Source organism: Peromyscus maniculatus, chromosome 16, assembly GCF_049852395.1.
Source record: "Peromyscus maniculatus bairdii isolate BWxNUB_F1_BW_parent chromosome 16, HU_Pman_BW_mat_3.1, whole genome shotgun sequence".
In the NCBI taxonomy this organism is placed as follows: Eukaryota; Metazoa; Chordata; class Mammalia; order Rodentia; family Cricetidae; genus Peromyscus; species Peromyscus maniculatus.
In genome coordinates this window covers 15,956,638-15,977,934 of record NC_134867.1, presented here as the reverse complement: position 1 = coordinate 15,977,934, position 21,297 = coordinate 15,956,638, and the positions used below count along the sequence as shown (strand labels likewise).

The following is a 21,297-nucleotide window of genomic DNA, read 5'->3' as shown; positions in this document are numbered from 1 at the left end:
ATAATAATAATATCCCAGTCCATTGTGCTCTGGATTTTCATTTATACTTATTCTAAAAACATGATTCTAAACTCTTATGAACTTAAAAGTGGACATCTTAGCAGAATATGTTACCGGGGTAACTGGAAACACTCTGTTTATTACTTCAGAGGCATTTGGGAAATTTACACGTCACCCCTTGGCCTGGTATCTGGTATGAGAATTACTAGTTTTCCTCTACCAAACTTCCCCAGGTTCGAAATGATTGCTGCGTTTGACTCACCACAGAGTTCCAGGTTGGGTCAGCTTTGTTGAGGTCCTCACTCAGGATATCCTGGCCTCCTGTCCCTGCCCTCCACCAAGTAGTCAGCTTCCTGTGACTGGCATGCTTTGTGATTTCTTTTATTCTTCAGGGTGACTTTACAGTCACCACACATCACCTAATATTGTGTATAATTATTTGCAGAGTTTGTGGCTCCATCATTGAAGAGGCTTTGGGTGGCTCTCTGGTTTAGAAAAGCAGGATCTGTCATTGAAGCCAACCCTCCTCCCTCTTGGAAGCACTGTTAGGGCGCGGACCATGTTCTGTGGGGTCGACCTGGCATTCTTTGCTCTGCACTGGCTGGACCTCCTCCGCTGGCCCAGTTCTTTAGCTGGAGGAGATCCTCTTTCTGAGAGAATGTGGTAGAATTGGCACCAGAAACAGCCAGGGAGCCACTAAGAGCTAGTGATGTGTGGCAGCCCCCCCCCCCCTCTAGGCTGGTGTTGGCCTCTGCCGTGATCCTTTCTCTCTCAGCGAAAGTCATGGGTCACTGCATCCTTCTCGTCGCCTCCTCTCGCTGCCGTTCTTACTCCCAATTCACTTCTTCATTTCCTATATCACCTGGTCATCTTCTTCAAGCCAGTACCACATTTTAGCTCTCTGTTCTTTCAGCTGTCTAGAAAACTCCCACAGGAGGTGCCCCACTCCCGATGACCTCAGAGTGCCTCACACTGTGCTTGGGGGCCTAGTGGACACTCAGGAGATTCTCGGTGGTTGATGAATGAGTCGGGATTCTCTTCATCTTCTTCCCTCTTTTGAAGTTTGGAGGTCGATGGTGCTGAGGGCCTTTGTTAGGGCACCTCAGTGCCTTGTACATCCATCCAGACACAGGAGGAGCTGTGTTGTCTTGACTCAGCTGTCACCAGTCTCCAGACACTCTGCTGAGTCCTTTATACCTACTGCCATCCCAAGTTACGGACAAGAAACTGACTTGGGCTCTAAAGCCTAGAGCCCAGATCTGCCTGACTCTGGAGCCCCTCTTTTTAATTCTGTTAAATTGAATCTTGAACCATTTCATTCGCGTCTATTGAAGCTCATTTCTGGATGACCATTCTCGCACTCGGTCCGGCCCCGCCCCCCATTGGCTTTGTTCCGACCATCACTGCAGAGCAGTCTCCGTTTCCTGGCTCTTCCTGCAGAAGGCAGATTCAGGACAAAAGGTGTCTGCAGTGTTTGTGTGAGCATTTGAAACGCCACTGTCACAGGAAGCCACCAAGTCAAGAACCATTTCTGTCTGCGGCAAAGTGGAAGGTGGCCTTCCTGGCTGGCCACTAGACATGCAGCGAGTCCTTTAACCAGACTGTGGCCTGGAGTTGGGATGGGCCATCCTGATGTCAAGTCTGGTCAGTTATCCGGTGTTCTCTTAAAACTGAGAGCACAGAATCAGGTATGCTGAGTGTATTGTGAGAATGAGTTCATTCCCAACATGAATCAACAGCAAGGCTGTAGTTACAGTGTCAGTATTTTCTGTGTTTAGTCTCTAAAAGTCTCTGTCAAAGAAGATAGCGTCTTTGGCCATTGGGTGTTGGGTGAATCACTGCTCAAGACGGCCTTTTCTTCTGTTACCGCATCTGTTGAGCAGCTGTGGTTTGACAGATGTAGTGACGGTGCTGTGGAAGAGTGTGAGGGTAGAGCACACCAGCGTGGAGGGGCTGTGCTGTGCTAAGAGCCGCACACACCAGACAGAGTGCTACACGGTGTCTAAGCGTTCGGATTCTGAGCTACACACACACACACACACACACACACACACACACACACACGACAGAGGGCTACACAGTGTCTTAAGTGCTCAGATTCTGGGCTGGTCTCCTTTCATCCAGATCTCAATTCCATCCTTTACACTTGTTCTTGAACTCATCGTGGTGGTCTCTCAGCTGAAGAATGGAAATGCTGTTTACACATGTAATTCATGTGTTAGACACGTGACACCCTTAGCAATACCCATTATCTGTTCAGTAATTCGAGGGGCCCGTATTGCCCAGCATTAAATTGTTGCGTCTGATCAGGCTCATCCCAGAAGACTGCAGGGAGGGGAGAGAGAGAATGTCGTCGCCAGGCAAGTGGAAGGAAAACTGGCATTTCAAACAAGCTAATCCAACAGAAGGGAATGTAATCAGGCCAGGTGTGGGGTACCTGTCACAAGAAGGAAGAGCAAACCGAACTGGATTAACTGTATGTTTGCAGTGGGAAGAACCAGCGTTGAATGGATATGTGGATCCCTGGAAACCAGATGGCAGCTTTTGATTTAATTCAGTAGGGACCCTCCTGTGTGGTTGAAGAAGGCCGAACAGGAAGCTGTAGTTTAAAAGGATTAATTGGAAGGGCACCCAGCTGAGGCTAGGTACCAGGGCAGGAGGACTTAGCGGAGGTGATGACTGGAGTCTGGCTTTGGCTGTGAGCTGAAGCAGGAGAGAGGGAGTCTGAGAGACGCGTCAAAGAACAAAGCAGGGTGCTGGGATCAAAAGCCAGGTGATGGGTTAGATCGAGGAATACCAAGAGGGAGAGAAGTCCCAGCTAATCTATAAGTTTTCTGCCCCGAAGCCCGGCAATATAGAGATCAACCCCCAGAAAGTGGAGAGTGAAAACAAACAAAACAAAGCCGGAGTTTGTATCTTAGAATTGCAAAGTAAGAATTCAGAATTAGCTTTTTTGTTTGTTTGTTTGTTTGTTTTTCTTTTCTTTTATTTTATTTTACAATACCATTCAGTTCTACATATCAGCCACGGGTTCCCCTATTCTCCCCCCTCCCACCCCCTCCCCTTACCCCTAGCCCACCCCCCATTTCCACCTCCTCCAGGGCAAATCCCCCCCCACCCCACTCCCAAGGACTGAGATCAACCTGGTAGACTCATTCCAGGGATGTCCAGTCCCCTCCTCCCAGACTGAGCCAAGTGTCCCTGCATAAGCTCCAGGTTTCAAACAGCCAACTCATGCAATGAGCACAGGACTTGGTCCCACTGCCTAGTTGCCTCCCAAACTGATCAAGCCAATCAACTGTCTCACCTATTCAGAGGGCCTGATCCAGCTGGGGGCCCTTCAGCCTTTGGTTCATAGTTCATGTGTTTCCATTCATTTGGCTATTTTTTTTCAATAATTGAGTAAAACCGAAATTTATTATAAGCCACTGTCGTCCTAGGGACCTCCATGGTATATATATAGCCTCCATGGTTGAGAATTAACTTATAACTCAGTCATTTGGTGAACTTTTCTCCCTACTCTGGGAGTCTCTTATAATCCCACATGTGGTAAGATATTTCAGTGAACAATAAACTCAGCTCACAGCTGCTGTGTTTTAGGTAAAGTCCAGGCACCCTCGAAGCCTTGTCCCGTAGATATTTGGAAATAAAGAGCCAAGAATTCAGATAAGAAGCATCTGAATGCACCCACCCCTCCCACAGACAGCAGGCCACGTTAGTGACAAGAGAGGACTATTTCCAAAGGAACGATGGAGAGGGAAGAGTCTGGGACACTGAGGCTCTGGGACACCGTGATTAGAGTGAGGATGAAGAGGAGTGGACGGTGGAGACTAAGGAAAGAGAGGCAGGAAGGAGGTGGTGTTTGCTGCTGAGTGGAGCCTGGTGCTAGGCCTGCGGGGCAAACTCCAGACCTGCTTATGGCCGGAAGGAGAGAGCGGACCGCCTCAGCAGTGGTGAGGTAGGGTGGTGGTTGGTGTTCTTATGGACAAACTTGGAGAACTGGGTAGAACCCACACTTTCCTTTCTCTGACTTGAAGCATAGGTGATTATTCATCTTGCTTCAGATGAAAAGGACCAGGACTCCTGGCACTGGAAATGACCGCTGCCCACATTGCCTTGCTGTGACTGCTCCACAGCCTCTTGCTCCCAGGTCTTGGGCTGATAAAACCACTGCCTATCACAGCAGCATCCCATGAACTGGCCCCATGCCTCTATCAAAGCAGACCTGGGGCTCCCTCTACAAACGGTCTCTGAGTGCTCTGTCTTTGGGATTAAAATACAGATCTTGTAAGCACTTGTAAGTTCCGTTGGTGTGTGACATTTGCTTTGCTGTTGTAGTTAGCAGTTGTTAGGCCTTTAAGCAGCTATCCAGATGATGACAGACGTGACCCTGGTACTGTCACCGAGAACAAGGGAAGATGCCCCAGAGGGACAAGACCAGATCAGTTACCCATAAGAAACCATGGCTAGTCATCATGAAGGGGAGCTCTGAAAGCCTAATCTACTGTCCAGATCCTCGGTCATCCAGTTGGTTCTCTCAAGACTCTCCTGTGTAGGAAACATCCAGGCTCTGAGCTGGAGATAGTCATCCAGACAACATGTCCAACCTCAGGGGCAGCACCTCTGTCAGGGTAACCCTTGTGACAGCCCATATATTCATCACACTTCAAGCCATAACCACTCCCAAACCAGGCTGCTGTGGCAACATGGGGCTGCGAACCTGTCCAAGTGTTACTGATGAGGTGGAGGTTCCGTGGGCAGGAGCAGAGAGGCGGGGATCAGCCACAGACAGGGCGGCAGTGGACTCGACTTCCGTCTGGGAGTCACCTCCTTCCGAGTCTCTTAAGCTCTTTGGCTTGACCCTGGTTAAGCACTCACTGCACCCAGAGGGGTTGTGTAGGTGGTGGTACCCGCTGGCCTCGGGCAGATCTGTCTCAGACTTGGGCTTTACACCAAGCATCCTGCACAGCCATGTGCAGAGACATCAGGCAGAACAACCGCCTGACACTCCTCCTCCAAAGCCACCCTTCAGGCCAGTGCTTTGCACCCTGGGAGGCAGGAAGCCCGGACAGGAGGAAATGGGAGCAATGGAGGAGTAGGAAAGTGAGCTGATTGGTTCTCTTCCATAACAGCTTGTCGGTGCTTGAGAAGCTAACCTTCGTCTTCCTTGGAAAAGAAAACATTCTCTTTCAAGAAATTTCTGGGGGGAAAAAACAAAACAGGTGTGGTGGTGCACACTTTAATCCCACCACGTGGAGGCAGAGGCAGGCGGATCTCTTGAGTTCAAGACTAGCCTGGTCTACATTGTGGCTTCCAGGACAGGCAGGACTACACAGAGAAACCCTGTCTCCAAAAACAAAAAAGCAAACGAAATTTCTGTTGGGGCTGGAGAGATGGTTCAGCCTGAGTTCACATCCAGCATCCATGTCAGGTTGCTTTACAGCTTCCTGTAACTCAAGCTCCCAGTGAGTCCACGTCCTTCTCTGGCCTCAGGGCACCAGCACATAAGTGGTGCAGATGCACACAAATAAAATAAATCTTTTTAAGTTTCTGTTGAAGGTAGCTGCTAAGAATTTGGACAAAACCATTCTTTATTTTTTACCAATCTAAATACCTGTTGCTTGGTGTGAAAAATATTGCATGTCTTACAGAGAAATAATGCGAAATAAATGTATTTAAACCCCTGCTAACCCATCAAAGTACATGCCCACAGATGACTTCCTGTCAAAGACCCATTAGGTTATATAGGCTTTGCTCTTCTATGTAAAAGTTTGCATATTAGTATCTTTACTTTTCCTATAAAATGAGAAAACAATAGAGCAGGCTAGTGCAGCTCGGTGATAGATTTACTTTTTAAAGCCTGAAATCATAAAAATCTCCTCTCAGAAAATCCAAATGGAAGCCACATGTGTTGGCATACATCTCTAATCCCAGCACTTGGGCGGTAGAGGCAAGGAGGACCAGGAGTTGAAGGTCACGGCATCCCCAGCTACATGAGACTCTGTCTCAAGGAAGGGAGACCAAGAGAACTCTACCCAAATTGTGCATGGTTTGCTCCCAGGACCCCGCACACAGACCGTGTCGCATGAGTCCAGGGAAGATGCAGGGCTCGTTTCCTGTCATTTATGGTGCAGGAGTTTCCTGTATACCGAAGAAAAATGGTTCTGTCATACTTCAGACAGGGTCAGATTTCAAAGCCGTTTGGCTTTGGAGAAGGTCTAAATAAGGATGAATTTAATATGCCTTTATTTATTTTCTTTTAAATAAGAGAGCTCCAGCTGATGTTTGGTCCAGGGCAGTCCACTCTTAACACTGAGGAAAGCCTGTTACCCTACTCCCAGTGGCTTGGAGTCCAAGCTGCACGGACAGAATGCCCAAGGACAGAAAGCTATGTGAAGGAAGCTTTGACAGAAACTTGAAAACGAAGTGACTGCTCAGAGAATCCCAGATCATGCAGGCAGTCACCAGCTCTTGAGAGCAGATAGAAGCAAGTAGACTTTAAGCAAAGTGTGCAAGAGCGGACGAGAACTGGAATTCCTTTCCTGCTCCACTGTTAATGTGAGACGCACAGAGGGAAAGCGTAGGATTTTTTTGATCGCACACTGGGCTAAAAGAGGTGGGGAAGAAAACTACGCTGCTGGAAAATGCCAGGGTGTGTTTGCTAAAGTTGTTATCATGGACTGTGTTTAAAACAAAAATGTAATTGCTGTAATTTATCATGTCTGGCTATAAAAACCTCCATAATTCAAAGATTTTAATCATTTGCCACTTTTACACAGTGACTTTTCATAGATGATACTGTGGAAAAAATCTGATTTTTATCAGCCTTTGTATGCTTTTTAGGGGCTCCTAAGCATGATTAGTATGCCTTAAGCATATCATTGTATAACTAATACAAAAATCCTTATATTTTTCCTTTCGTCTGTTAAATGTCCAGGACTGCTTTATAGTCACTGATCCTAGCATAAAAACGTAGGCTGCTGGTCCTATCTTAACCTGTCCACATACTCCTAGCAACATGGTGAGCAGGGTGGACCTCACCCTCCCTTTAGATGTGGAGAACAGAGGATTCTCCGCTGCTCAGAGACATCTCAAAGATGCAATCTACTGCCTTTGGTGTGTTTGCCCCTTGGTCCTGAGAAGTCAGGTTCATATGTTGTCATCACGGCGAGCCCTGCCTTAACAACCGTTTCGGTTGAACCCTCTCCGGCTGGCAGGAGAGAGGAAGGGAGGAAGGTGATCATACAGCACAGAATAAAGAACTGTGCCCGGATGAAGATGGCCGCTGTGGAGAGAGGGAGGAGATGGAGGAAAGGAATCAGCCACAGACAGGGTCGTTTCTCTACGGAGGGTGTAGGGAACTTAGGAAACATGGCCCATTTCAGTGTAATGTGCAGGCTATATCCATTCACCTCTGTCCTAGGAGAAGCTGCGACTTTCCTAGTTTTGTGGCACTTCATAAAGCCAATCTGTGATTTTAGATACCCTAGGACACAGGAGAAAAGCATGATGATCTAATCCTGTATGTTTCATTAAAATAGAGCATTATTCAAAGACATGTATACAGTTAGTGTTCTGTTGCTGTGAGGGGCACTGTGACCATGGCATCGCTTATAAAGGAAAGTGTTTAATTGGGGCTGGCTTACGGTTTCAGAGGTTTAGTCCATTATCATCATGGCAAGGACCATGGTGGCATGCAGGTAGACATGGTGCTGGAGAAGGAGCTGAGAGCTCTATATTCAGACCCACAGGCCGCAGGAAGAGAACCCCTGGGCCTGGCTTGTGCTTCTGAAACCTCAGCTCATTCCCCAATAACACACTTCCATCAGTAAGGCCACACCTCCTAATCCTTCTAAGTAGTACCACTCCATGATGACTAAACATTTAATATATGAGCCTATGGGGGCCATTCTTATTTAATACCCCCCCAAACACACACAGCAGTTTCCTAAATCACAAGTCAAGAACCACACTCCAGACTAAGCCCATATCATTCATTATGATCGTGGATTCATGTTCAAGAAAGCAGCTCCTCTCTTTACTGAGATAGTAAGGTTTTTGAAGTCTAACCCTTTGAAGGGAGAATTAAAGTGATTTGCTTGAAGTCACAGAAGCCAGGCCTAGGGCATACATCATCTCAGCCCCGGGAATTCCTTTCCCACCACCTTCCTGTCCTCCTCTCTCACCCTGTCCCCTGAAGATGACTCTCCAGTGCTTCCTCGTCCGTCTGACCCCCAGTGCAGGCTCTCCACCTCATAAATAACCAGGTCCTCATTTTGCAGGTGCAAAGTTCCCCATCAAGTGGACAGCCCCTGAAGCAGCCCTATATGGAAGGTTCACAATCAAGTCTGACGTGTGGTCTTTTGGAATCTTACTCACAGAGCTGGTCACCAAAGGAAGAGTGCCATACCCAGGTAAGAGCACAGATCTGGCAAATGGATCTTTGATGGGTTCCCCCTTGACTTCATTTTGTAGAAATCCTGTCTGCTTGCCTTTTTAAGCCCTGTGCTCAGACTTCTGCCAAGGTATTTAGCCAGAGGAATACAGAACCAAGAATTGCTGTGACCTGCACACCGCGCTTAATGTGCTAAGCAGCGGTATAAATGGCCCAGGCCCCACAGGTCAGGTCGTGGAATGTGTCCTGTCTCAGTAGGTGTCACACCTCCTGGAGTAGAAATGTCACTGGCTGAGCGAGCCTGTGCCCAAATGGAGTGTGTAGATATGTCTGGAAAGAGGAGGAGAAAGGTTCCTGTTGCTTTTTGATCACACTGGAGAGCAAGCCTGGCTGGAAGATGCCAGAAGCTGTTCTCTCTGAGGCTCCAACTCCAGGTGGCCCCAGGGCAGAGGCTCGCACAAGGCCGTTTAGTCTGTGCCTGTTGCTGAATGGCCAAATACACTACCCAAAGGGGAGTGTATTGTCAAGGCACTGGAGCGTCGTGGAGCCTGCTTTTGCTCTGGGTTATCATACGCTTCCTCTCTGAAGAAGCCGTGAGCTAAGGTTATCCATGCTTAAATTCATTAACTTAGCCAGATGGAGACAGAAAGGACACTGGGGCCATTCCACCTCTACGCTTTACTGGTTACAGCACAGGGGCAATCTGCTTTTTGAAATGTTAAGGACATATTTTTTAGTTACTGCTGAGCAAAGAAAGAGCATACATAGCTGGCCGCCTCGCTCTCTTCACTCCCCGCCTTTAGAAAAGGAGCTTTTAAAAAGGGAAGGAAAAAGCCCACAGCGATGGAAACGATAGTGGAGATTAATGAGGAATGTAGGTCTCTTGCAAATCCTGGGCTTGTAATCATATCTCTGCAGTCAGAGGAGCCAGCGAGAGCCGATTAATTTGTAATCCCTTTGTTCATTTTGCCTGATTGTTTCTGGTCATCGTCAGAGAACAGAGCAGTGTTTTTAAAGAGCCTCCCTGTCTAGGCTAGTGCAGCCTCAAGACCTCTAAGAGAGCAAGGCTGGCATTGAGCAAAATTAACCAAGTCCCGGCCTCTGAAGTCCCAGCGCCAGCGTTTGTAGGTGTGAGTGTGAGTCTGTTTTATTGATGCTGCTGCTGTGGCTGCGGCTGCAGCTGCGGCTGCTGCCACCAGCATGCACAAGTGGGCAGACACTCTGGGAATAGCCAACCAGCAGAGAAGAAAGGGCTCCCCAGGAGGGGGCGGGGCCCAGCATGGGTGCTTTTGAATTGCTTCTCAAGGAGGAAAATATGCCATCTCCGGATTTTCAAGATGAGAAGGCACTTTTTAAAAAAATTTATTATTGTCTACATTTTGAACTAATTTCTTCCTGATCTCCCCAGGTTTATAGACACCCGGTGTGTTAAAAGCAATCACGGGAAAAGGTTAATGTTGTTTTGCATTTCTGTGAAGCCTTTCCTTCCCGGAATACAAAGCTGCTTTTTTGTTTCCTGGGTCACACACCAAAGCCAAGACAAAGAGGTGGAGGTGGGGGCCTTGGAAGAGGAAGGCAGGTGTCTTCGGAGGCAGATTTTGTCAGGTTGGGCTTTAGCACAAAGAAAATTCAAGTTAGATTACATTCGTTCACTGGGCATCATTCAGTGTGACCTGTGCCGGTGTCTGCTCCCTGGGGAAATGGGACAGAACAAGCCATCCAGCTCTCAGGTGGCGCTGACAGGCTCCTGTCCCAGAGCCGTACTGCTCATGCTGGAGGGAGAGCAGTGAGCCATAGACAAATGGAGTCCTGCCACATGGAGCCTGTGGTCAGGGAGAGTGGCCGTCAGATCAGGAGCCTTATGTGTGCCCTATCTATGGAGGGTAGAGTACTTAAGTATCCCTGCTGTGCGTGTCCCTGACCTCCGTCCCCGTTATGTGGCCGAAGCAGGGACAGAAACAGTCCCTTCATTGAGAGGATCGTGAAAAGAGCAAAGGAGTTTGAAGTGAGAACTGAGTCCAGCATAGTGTGTGGGTTCATGCCTGTCAGCAAATGCTGATCTGCCATAGGCTTCCGGTCTGCAGGGGCCTTGGGGGCGGAGAAGGGAAGTAGGCCAGGGTATGGGGCAGGGGGCTTGCTCACAGTGAGGAAGCCGAGTGCTGCCTGGCATCTGGAAAAGCAGCAAAGATTCGCCCAGCTTGAGGAGCTGGAGGGAGGGTCTGAGAAGAACTTGTGTGAGGTGGAGGACCCGATGCTCCTGGGAGGGGGCGGCGCCTGCCGTGAGGGGCCGTGTGCTGCCACAGAGAGACGTTGGAGCCTCGAGGTTGACTTGATAGGCCCGGGAGCTGGGGGGGGAGTGACGTGACTGCCTGCACCACAGGGAGCCGTCCCGGCCCTGCTCCGATAGCCACAGACAACTCAACTATAATCACATTTAATTGGACTTGTGAATGTGACAGAAAACTCTTCTTGAGGGGGAAGTTCTGCAGAGGGATTGCAATTACAGGATTATTATCCTAACAAAGGCGAGAGTTTCAGGGCACAGACAGTTTCATTAAGCATTATGCAGATGTCACCATGGTGTTGGTGTGTCCCAGTCAGTCAGCACTTACTGAGGGGGTCACCTCGATTCAACTCTCCTGCCGAGAGGAGTCCAGGGCAGAGTCCCAGTCCCTGCTTGTCAGATACTTCCATTCTGCACTTTGACACGGTAATTTCTCAGTTGCCTAGAATGTAATTTCAAATAATTCTCTTCTCAAGAATGGTAGGTGGTGGCAAACTTTGCTGAGGTCTTTCATACCTGAGAATGGTCCTTTGTCACCATGTCACATAGGAAAGGTGCTCTGGCTCGTAAGTGACAGCCAAGTGAGCGAGGGAATGATTTATAAATGAGTTTTGCAAAAGCTGCTCAGATATTTCTGCCCAGCATGAAAGTCAGTCCAGAGCGCGCCTGTGGAGAACGTGAGAGGCGTGACCAATGGAGGGCAGATTAGCAGGAGCTGCCTAGGTAAGGAAGCCCTCACTGAGCTGCCGGGAGACAAAGGAAGGGAAGACAAGAACACTGACACCGAGCACGGGCCTTGACACCGTGGGAGGAATGCTGAGGTGCCCTGAGATTGAAGGGAGCTGGCCAGGTAACGAGGGCCGACACCACTACACAGCACCGCCTCACAGCACAGCTCTGTTTGCTGCATGGCTGCTGCCGCGGCCCGAGCAGGTGCACCCGCATTGCCCAGCTTGCTTTCTGCATGCAGGGTTTAAGCCGCTCTTTGCTTCCAGCTGAGAGCTGCTTCTATACCGACGGGTTGTTGGACGTGAGAAATGGTAAGGCTGACGCCAAAGCAGCTTCCTGGGCTTGATGCATAAAATCACGGCTTTGCAGTTTAGCCCGCCATTTCACCTCCAGAGCCTTTCTCAAATTCCTCCCCGTCTGCCTCCACCGCCACTGCCTGTATCAAGCTGTCGCCACTGGGCAGCGAGCTCCTAATGGAACTTCCTGCCCTCGGTCCTCCCTTCCTCCCTCATCCACCACCGGTCCGTCCTTGTCCCCAGCAGAAATGTTATCCCGGAAAACAGACGAGTTATCTGACTCTGCTCCTAGGTAAAGATGCCCCGCTTCCCTTTGCCCTCCAGATAACTCCGGAAGGCTGCCCCTTGCACAGCGCCTTATCAGCCCTTCCTTCATTCGGTCCACAAATATTTATCGAAGGCCTATTATGTGTTCCAGACCCAAGATTATAGCAGCGAAACAATGGGAAAACTCCTGCCCTCAGGCACATTTTTCTTGAAGATAGACAATAAAGACTAATAAAATATATCCACACTTGGCTGGTAGCACTGAGCGGGAAGAAAAGGAACATAGCTAGGAAACAGGGCAGTGCAAGAGTCACCAGGAGGTGCCCTCTGAGTATAACTGCTGGGAGCCGAACCTGGGCCAGGCGGGTGTCTAGGGCGACTGTGCACCCCTGCAGGGAGGGGGGGCAGGAGGTGTTGAGTCGTGACAGATAGGGCCTTGCAGGGTTGTAAGCAAGTACGCTTTTTCTCTCTTTCTGTTGCTGTTGTTTAATTTTGAGAACATAAAATAATTATCAACGCTTCTCCTTTGGGTTTCCACCCTCTAAACCTCTCACTTAGCCTTCCCTTCCCCACTCCTTCACAGCTGTAGCTGCTGCTGCTGTTTCTTTTTTTAATCAGTTGTCATTGCATGCACATATGTATTTGTATGTACATATATATTCCGAAATGTAACCTGTTGAGTATGTGCAGTGTTACTTGTATTGTGTTTTCAGAACTGACCACTCTGCACAGAACACCCAGTTAGTGTGCTCTTCCCTGGGGAGGGCCATCTCTCTCGCTCCCAGCTTTCCTCAGTTGCCTGTAGTTCTTTGTGTAGGTTGAGGCCTTGTGGGCGTCCCCCCCCCTGTAGTTTACATGTCCGTTGGTGTCCTCCTTGTTCATGTCTGCGGTCATGTGGGTGAGACTTGACAGGTGTAGCGTCTGGTGTCACTAGGAGACACGGTCTCACAGAACCCCCAACCCCTGGCTCCCAACTGTCTTCCCACGCGTTTTCCACAGTGTCCCCTGAGTCCGGGGTGGCGCGGTGTTTTGTAGGTGTAAGCTGCCCCTGTTAATGCCATGTGGAGTGAGCGGTGTGGAGAGGAAGAGCGACAGGATCCCTGCTGACCCTCCCTTCACGTTCTAGCCCGGACACACAAGAAATGTTGGTGTGTGGCAGGGTCTCACTGTGGCGGGCTAGAACCAGCTATACAGACTAAGCTGACCTCCGACTCACAGAGGCCTCCCTGCCTGCCGCTGCCCCCCACCCCACCCCCACCCCACTCCCGGTGTTGGGATGTTTCTTTCAAAGCCCATCTATCTGCAGTTCCCAATGGCTCTGCCTTCCTTGAGGGGAAGGGGACATCACGGTCTACAATTCCCCCGCAGTGTCTGTCCACGGTAGACTCCATGTAAGGAAGGAGTGGATGAATATGACAAGGGAGAATTAAGAACTTACAGGTTTTTCGAACACCTTTAAAGCTGGTCCGTAGCCCGCAAAGCCTTTATAACTCTGTTCAGTTGTCTTCACACGTGGCTGACACGGTAGAAAATCTCCTAGCTACCAGGTAGCATCTGTCCCCAGAGTTCTGGGAAGTTGACCCTGTGTTCCAATACCATATTCCTGTAACCTGATAGGCAGAAGGTCATGGCTGTGCCCCGCCATGGCCCTTAACTGAACACCTGCCTGTGAGCTGGCAGGACCTGGCAGCAGGAATGTTCCCTGAAGCAAATCGTTTACCCACGTGTTTGAAGCGCCTCAGATCATCCAGCAAGTGCCAGCTGCTTGACTTTCTTGAGCGTGTCTAGTCACTTGATAATGACTGGCAGAGCTGAGGGGGGTGGCTGGCCGTACGACTGCTGGCGCCTTCTGGAAAGAACAAAGTCCCCTGGCCCGCACCCATGACCCTCACTGCACAGACGGAATCTCACGATCAAGCCGCCAAAAGGGGCAGATCCTCTGTGAACTAGGAAAGTTTGAATTTTCCAGGTAGAAAGGGGGAGGAGAAACAAAGGCCACGCTGTAGCCGAACATGCCAGGGCCAAAGCCCTCCAGTTCAGAGAGGGAGACCCACCTAGAATGCTGCCCCCTCCCCTGCAAGGTTTCTCTTGGCCGGTGTGGCTGATAGAGAGAGAGGGAGGATCGGAGAATGTGTGTGAAGCCAGGGCCCCGGGAAGGGACGTTCTGCTCGGTGTGTTTCCAGCCCGCACCCTGCTGCCGTCCAGTCTTAGCTGTGCAGGCCCCGCCGTCCACGGTGGCTCCTTCACCTCCTTCTCACTTCGCTTTTCAGAGGACAGACAAGTCAGCTGTAACACTGTGTTATCAAAAGCCAGGTGTGGTGGCTGAGGCCTTGTAATTCCAGCACTTGGGAGACTGGGCAGGAGGATTACTGTTAGTTTGAAGTCAGCCTGGGCCACATAGCAAGACCTTGTCTCCAAAAAGGAAAAGAAAAGCTCCCAAAGCATAGTACTGCATCATCCACTTCAAATAACCTTTGCATGTTGTAGCACCCCCAGCCATCACTTCCGATTTTATTAATACAGTGGGTTTAATAAGAACAGCTGCCCCAGGTGATGGGTGAGATGGGCAACTGTAAACAAAACTAGTGATTATTGTGTCTCTTCAAGGTCAGTCCTTTATTTGCACCTGTAATCTTTGCTCAGCATCCCTCTGCCCCAGATGTGGACTCTGATCCACAAAGCCTGTCTCAGAGCCTCCTGGTTGTTCTGTAAGATGAGAAAACACTTGATAATCTGACAGCACCAGTGCATGGGATGGCGCAGTGCACGCTCGTGCTGAGCAGGCGCCATTAACTCCGATGTCCTTCCCTCAGCACCGTGCGTGCGGCCGCTCTCAGCAGTGAGCGGGCAGCTGGGGTGTTTAGAGAGCTTATGCAGAGAAGCAGAGAACCTCGGACAGAAGGCCTCATTCATACACAATAGCGTGTCGTTCCCTTTGAATGAAAAGCTCAGTTTGCAAGAGAAATCTGCTATCAGGTGACCTGAGTACCATTTCCATTGTTACAACATTTATTTACACAGCACAAAAATCCAGATTCCCACAGCCATGGTGAAGTCCATGTGTCAGTGTGAATAGAAAACAAGCCCACTGATTACAGATATGGCCCCTCGGAGGTCCTTGGGAAGCCGCACAAATGGGAAGCAGTAGAACATTAATGCTTCTTTTGTAAGACTTTGTACCAAGCAGCTGACAGCAAGGTAATGGTTAAGGTGTTTGATTAACGAAAGGAGACACTGAGGCTGGAGTGGTGAGATCAGGTCCCCTGCCAAGGGATGCGGAGAGTCAGGAAATGACGTCGAGTTCAGTGCTCTGCCAATGAAAGCCGTTTTCATTCCTTCCCTCAAGAACCGAAAAGACAAGTGGGGAGGGTCGACTGAGTTCACGTGCCACTCAAAGAACACTGATGCTCACAAGAAAGGAGACGCAAGGGCCCGCAGGATCAGGGACAGGAAAATGTGTGTGTGTATGAGAATCCATGTTGGCATCTACGTAGTCAGACTTGGACAGGAAGAGTTGGAAACCTGACCTCTTGTATTTGAGAAGGAAGCCAGCAAAATGACTCAGAAAGAATGATGCAGTCATGATGCCAGGAAGCGAGAGAGCCCATGTGGCCAGAAGATCCCAGAGACAGTGTTGGGGCCGAAGGACTTGGGGTGCTATAGCCAGGACCACGTTTGAAAAACAAAGATTGGAAGGGAGACCTCGGACCGGCAGATTGTGGAGACCTGTGACTCAGGGCCACCTAGCGGGACCCTGAGAGAGTGGCCCTCCAGAGTGGCCCTGTCCAGGGAAAGGGCAGAGGCATGCTGTTCTCCTGAGCGTTGGGACCACAGAAAGGGTTGAGACCACACTGGGTGATGGGTAGTTTTTAAAATATCACCATGCTGCATTTCATTGAGGTACTATTTGTGAAATGAAAACCAGCTGAACCCTTGCTGAGTGGGAACATCCTGACTGTGTGGAAGGTTTGAGGAAGGACCAGGGCTGCAGGACAACCCACGTGTGTCCTGGCCTCAGGCTGACTGGACGAGAGCCAGCCCCAGCCCTGGCCCCTTGTCACTCTCAGCCAATCGCAGGGTCGAAGAGCCGACTTCCGGCAGAGCTGTCATTGACATGTTTCTGTTTCCCTCAGTGCATAGAATTGGTCATGTGCTCCCCATACTCTGAGAGGTCTGGAGAGAGCTCGCATGAAGAGGAAGAAGAGGAGGGATGGGATGACGGTGGGGCGTGGCACTGCAGGAAAGGGAGGTAGCAAGCTAGGACTGTGCATCACAGCTGACAGTGTGGCCCCTCAGGTCTGGCCCAGTCATCGTCCTACACAGACTGAGGTCCGGATGGCTCTGTCCCGTGGCTACAGCTACCCAGGAAGGCGGCCACCCCAGCAAATGTGGCATGCCGATTCAGGTTGTCACATCTGCTGTGTCCAAGTCTTGGGCAGAGCACTGGAAAAATAGGATTGACCAAATTGCCAGTTAAACTTTCCATTGGCAGAGACTGAATTAAGTTTAAAGAAAGGAAATATTTCCGTTTGAGGAGTTTGGTTTTTAATGAAATAAAACATTACTGACGTAAGATCCACAGTCATGTGAAAGTGGTTAATTGAATTCTGTGGTGCCGTTCTGGGCACTTGGTACCAGGTTAAAGCCTTGAGATGTATTTGGGACGTGGGAGTGTCTCCATAGAAGCCTGTCACACCTCTGGGCTACAGGCCTCTTGAGATCTTTCCTCCAGTTCTAGGGGCTCCTGGCCGGAGTCAGAACAAGGGAGACCCCTGCAGACTCAGGCTGTGTGGTTCCAGAAACACTGAAACCAAGAGTTTTGTCTACTGAATTGTGCAGCGAAGGAAAGCTCCAGAGAATGCCAGTCCCAGTGTGAGGCACCCCCTCTTCCTGGGGTGGCTGTCCCTTGTCCCCTGCATCACACTTGCACAGAAGTGTGTTACGTAACATGGAAGGAGACGCGGGTAGAGAACACAGGCAGAAGTAAGCACCATGACGTTGTCACATCAGAGAGAGTTTGTGGCTAGTTCCGATCTGTGGTGCTGCCGAGTGACTTACAATAGCTTTCTGATTTCCTGAGTTTATTGGAGTTTGGAGGTGTGACAGAGGAGGTGCTGGCCTCTGTCCCTTACCCTGTCTGTCTGGAGCACCTCGGGAAAGGGCTACAGTCATATGCCTCCCCTTGCCTCCAGCTCCCCACCCTAGGGCCCAGCTCCTCAGCAGTGGGAGGAGCTAAGCTCCTTAGCTACAGGCAACACCCACTGGAAGGTAGCAATCCCACACCGGGCTCTGACCTCTCCAAGGCAAGGGGTGGCCTGGCCTGAGTGAGGCTGTTTGGCTACAGTGAAGGTCTGCTTCAACACAGCCAAAAGAATGTATAGACAGGCGTTATCACCTCTGGAAATTCTAAGGTCAAAGAATCGGCATCCTACAGGGCTTTGAACAAACAAGTGACTTGAAGTAGTTGTCGCCAAGGAGACTTGGCTAGGCCCAGCTTCCCAAAAGTACATCTAAGAATCACTTGCGAACCCAAAAGTGAGTGTTCCCCACTGAGGGGAACAGCACCCAGGACCTCTGGCCAAGCAACAGGTTCTGACCAGGTGGTCACCTCCGTCCCCAGAATTAAAGATGGCTGCATTGCATATGTGTGGCTTCCATGCTAGTGACAGCCCTGAATTTCATGCTATAGATGACGGCAGATTGTTGTTGCTGTGAACTAACTGTCAGAAGTTAGGGAAGATTCCAGATGACAGGCTCACGGGCCTGGCACAGAGAGAGAAGAACATGATGTGGGGGTGGGGGGAGGTAGCTGAAAGTAGTTGGGAGGGGGTCACACTGTATATTTCCTGTGCTGTCAAGAAGGCCGGCACATGGCAGGCTCTGCTCAGCCTCCCAGATCTTCAGTCTGAGCATCAGCACTAAGGCAGCTCCTGCGGAGGGCCAGGAAGGTCTCCGGTGATAGGTGGCCTGCCTGAGGTCATCCGTAAACAAAGGCCCAGGAGACACCCGGCCTCCCTGTCAAAAGTTCCCAAGCCTCAGTACTATGGGGGTCACCAGGCCAGATGGTGCCCAGCCTTGCTGGCATGAGGGCCAGTCTCAGACACCGTGCTCGGGCATGGTGGGAACTAGAAAGGTCACAAATGGGTCTTGTATGTCCCGCAAATAGAAGACTGCTCGTATTCCATGGGGTATTTGTGTGCGTTTATTCATATAGAGGTTTCTTTTGAATTGTTTGTGTGGGGACATCTGCATGGAAGGGCAGGTGTCTGCAGGGGCCGTGGGTGTCAGACCCTCTGGAGCTGCAATTCCAGACAGCTGTGCGCTGCCCAGGGTGTGTGCTGGGCACTGAGCTCAGGCTCTCTGCAAGAGCTGGGCACCCTCTGAACTACGGAATCATTCCCACCACTCCTGCATGTTTATCTGTTCAACTGAGCTGTAATGTACACCTAACAGATTCTAATTTAAAAATACACTTCCATGAGTGTTGACTAAGAGCCACATCAGTATATACATGCTGCACTGGGGTCACAGGCTGCAGCCCATGGGCCAAGCCCAGCGCCCAGCCTGGTGGTTTTGTTTTAAACCCTTTCAGTGACATAAGGAAAACAAAGCTTGCATTAGCCCACACAGACGAAGATGTTTGCTGCTGCCCCTTTGCGGGAAAAGCATGGGCATTGGACACACCACTTCTGGCAGCTCTCGGCTCCCCCTGACCTTTCCCCGGTGCCCTCTCCCCCCGGCAACTCTGATCTGCTTTCTGTCAGGCAGTCTTGCCTTTCCCAGGGTCTTCTGTAAAGGAGACCATCTAGTGTGTTGCCTTTGGTGTCTGGCTTCTTTCACTGGCAGCGCTTTGAGATTCACTGTCTGGGCTTTTGCGTCTACGAGTGAGTCCTTCATTCCTTTGTTCCGTTCTTTCTGCACCGTGTGAGAGCCGATTAAAGGCATAGTTCCCCTCCGAGAGGGCGGATGGCATCCTTACGCTTTACCCGCGTGCAGCATGGTGGTCAGGCCTGGAGCCCAGGCGTGCCCACTCTCACTGTCCTTGTCTTCGTAGGCATGAACAACCGAGAGGTGCTGGAGCAGGTGGAGAGAGGTTACAGGATGCCCTGCCCTCAGGACTGCCCCATCTCCCTGCACGAGCTCATGATCCACTGCTGGAAGAAGGATCCCGAAGAGCGCCCCACTTTCGAGTACTTGCAGGGCTTCCTGGAGGACTACTTTACCGCCACAGAGCCCCAGTACCAGCCCGGTGAAAACCTGTGAGAGCCTGCTCTTCAGAGACCTCCTCCAGAGGCCTCCCCACCCCTCCCCATTAGCTTCCAATTCCGTAGCCAGCTGCCCCTGAGCAGCGAGAACCGTCCAGGATCAGATTGCATGTGACTCTGAAGCTGACGAACTTCCATGGCCCTCATTAATGACACTTGTCCCCCAGTCCGAACCTCCTCTGTGAAGCATCCGAGACAGAAGCGTGTTATTCCTCAGACTCTGGAAATGCATTGTATCGATGTGATGTCAAAGGCCGACTCTGTTCAGTGTAAATAGTCGCTCCCGTGCCAACACTCCCTAGTGCTTTCCTTTTTTAAAAAAAAAAGAAAATGCAAATCCTATGTGATTTTAACTCTGTCTTCACCTGATTCAACTAAAAAGAAGTATTATTTTCCAAAAGTGGCCTCTTTGTCTAAAACAATAAAATTTTTTTTCATGTTTTAACAAAAACCGATCAGGACAGGTGTTTGTTTTTTTTCTTTTTTATACATATGAATATATATACATATATATATATATAAACATATGTTCCTGTACATACACCATGTGGGTGCTACCATGGAGACTGGCCCTAGAAGGCCACATCGTTACAGGACCCAGAGTGAGGGTTACTGCAGAGACCTGCATCTAAGCACTGGTATCATTCGGAAAGCCGGTGGCCTCATTTTTGACTTCTACAAAGCATGATTTTTCCCCCTTTCGTTTGGATTGCACTTTTTTGGTTCCTAATCATACCTGTAGATTGTTGTTCATGTGACTTTTCAGGTCCCTGAGCTGAGTTCCCACGTTTTAGTAGCAGTTTTTCGCTCCAGCGAGGGAGCGCCCTGAAGCAAGCAGCCAGCCAGTCCTACCATGAGAGCTGGAAGACGGATGGACCGACGGAGACCACACAGACTTCCTGTATAAATATGAATGCTGAAGTGTTTCAAATGTTCTTTTATTTAATAAATCTTGTAACCACATTTAAATGGTCTAAAACCCATATAGCATTGTAGTCACGGCAACCTACTAAACTTTCTCATGCAACTAAAATTATGGGTCAGGCTAGGGTGGGGGGTTGTACATGTCCCATTGTAAAATAAGTGTTTTAATGTCCTGTACTGCTAATGAATGCCTCTCCATGTCAAGAGTACTCCAGTGAATAACTATGCACTACTTTACATTTCATGGGGGTGCACAAAAAAGTATTACAGTTTTAGTTGCTGTTTGTACCAACCTTGAATTACATATGTCTAACAACAACAAATCAATTCCTATTTCTATTGAGTTTTTTAATACTGAATAGCAACTCTGAAGTCTTAATTCCTTTTTTGTTAATGATTTATTTGTGAGTTTACATTTCTAAATTGTTTAACTTTCTTAATTTAGTAATTAAAAAGAGAGCATTTTACATTTGAAACAAAAAAATTGCTTCATTTGTGTATCACAGGGGGTGCCCTAGGCATTCTGTGACATGTCTGTCCCTCACCAGATGGTGAAGAATCACCTGGTGAATTTGGCCGCTGGGCAGTGATTTCCAAATGACAGACACATTCAGAACATCTGGAGACCCTCCCCACCAAAAGGCAAAGCAAATGTCTGGCTAATTCAGAGGATTGTTAGAGCAAAAACGGGACATACCTGAGCGCTGAAGTTTTTTCGACCCTGTCTCTAAAAGGAATTTACTGTGTCTCATTTGTAGAGGATACAATAGTGTTTCTTGACCTTGAGACTTAAATACATTTTATGTCTCAAGTCAGATCCCTCTACCTTTATAATGAAGTTGCCGATCAGGAGACAGTGCGATGTGTGGAAAGGATGGTGGGTGGGCCGGGGAACCGTCCAGGCCTGGATCTCCCATCATTCCCTGCGGAACCTGGAACAGCGGCTGCACCTCACCTACAGGCCCCTCTGGAGAGGAGGTACAGATGCCCGCTAGCTCCTTGCAGCCTTAACTTCTTAAGACACCAAGGTCACTGGTGTCATATGGAGCCACATAAGGAAAAGAAAAGGGTTTTATTGTTACTGAAATAACACAACCTTTAAAAAAGGCTTTTTAGCATTTGGGGGGAAATGTAAAA

General features: G+C 49.5%; 1 protein-coding gene across 11 annotated transcripts in view; it reads left to right on the top strand.

The window, feature by feature from the left end:
• Fyn (FYN proto-oncogene, Src family tyrosine kinase) overlaps positions 1-20,205 on the top strand; it is a 200,511-nt gene extending 180,306 nt beyond the window's left edge. For all 11 annotated transcript variants that reach the window (XM_076552430.1, XM_076552432.1, XM_076552435.1 and 8 more), the window contains 2 exons: positions 8,283-8,414; positions 19,026-20,205. In XM_076552430.1, coding sequence (XP_076408545.1) covers positions 8,283-8,414; positions 19,026-19,234 — 341 coding nt within the window. In that variant the 3' untranslated portion in view covers positions 19,235-20,205. The remainder of the gene's footprint in view (positions 1-8,282; positions 8,415-19,025) is intronic.
• The last annotated feature ends 1,092 nt before the right edge of the window (positions 20,206-21,297 follow it).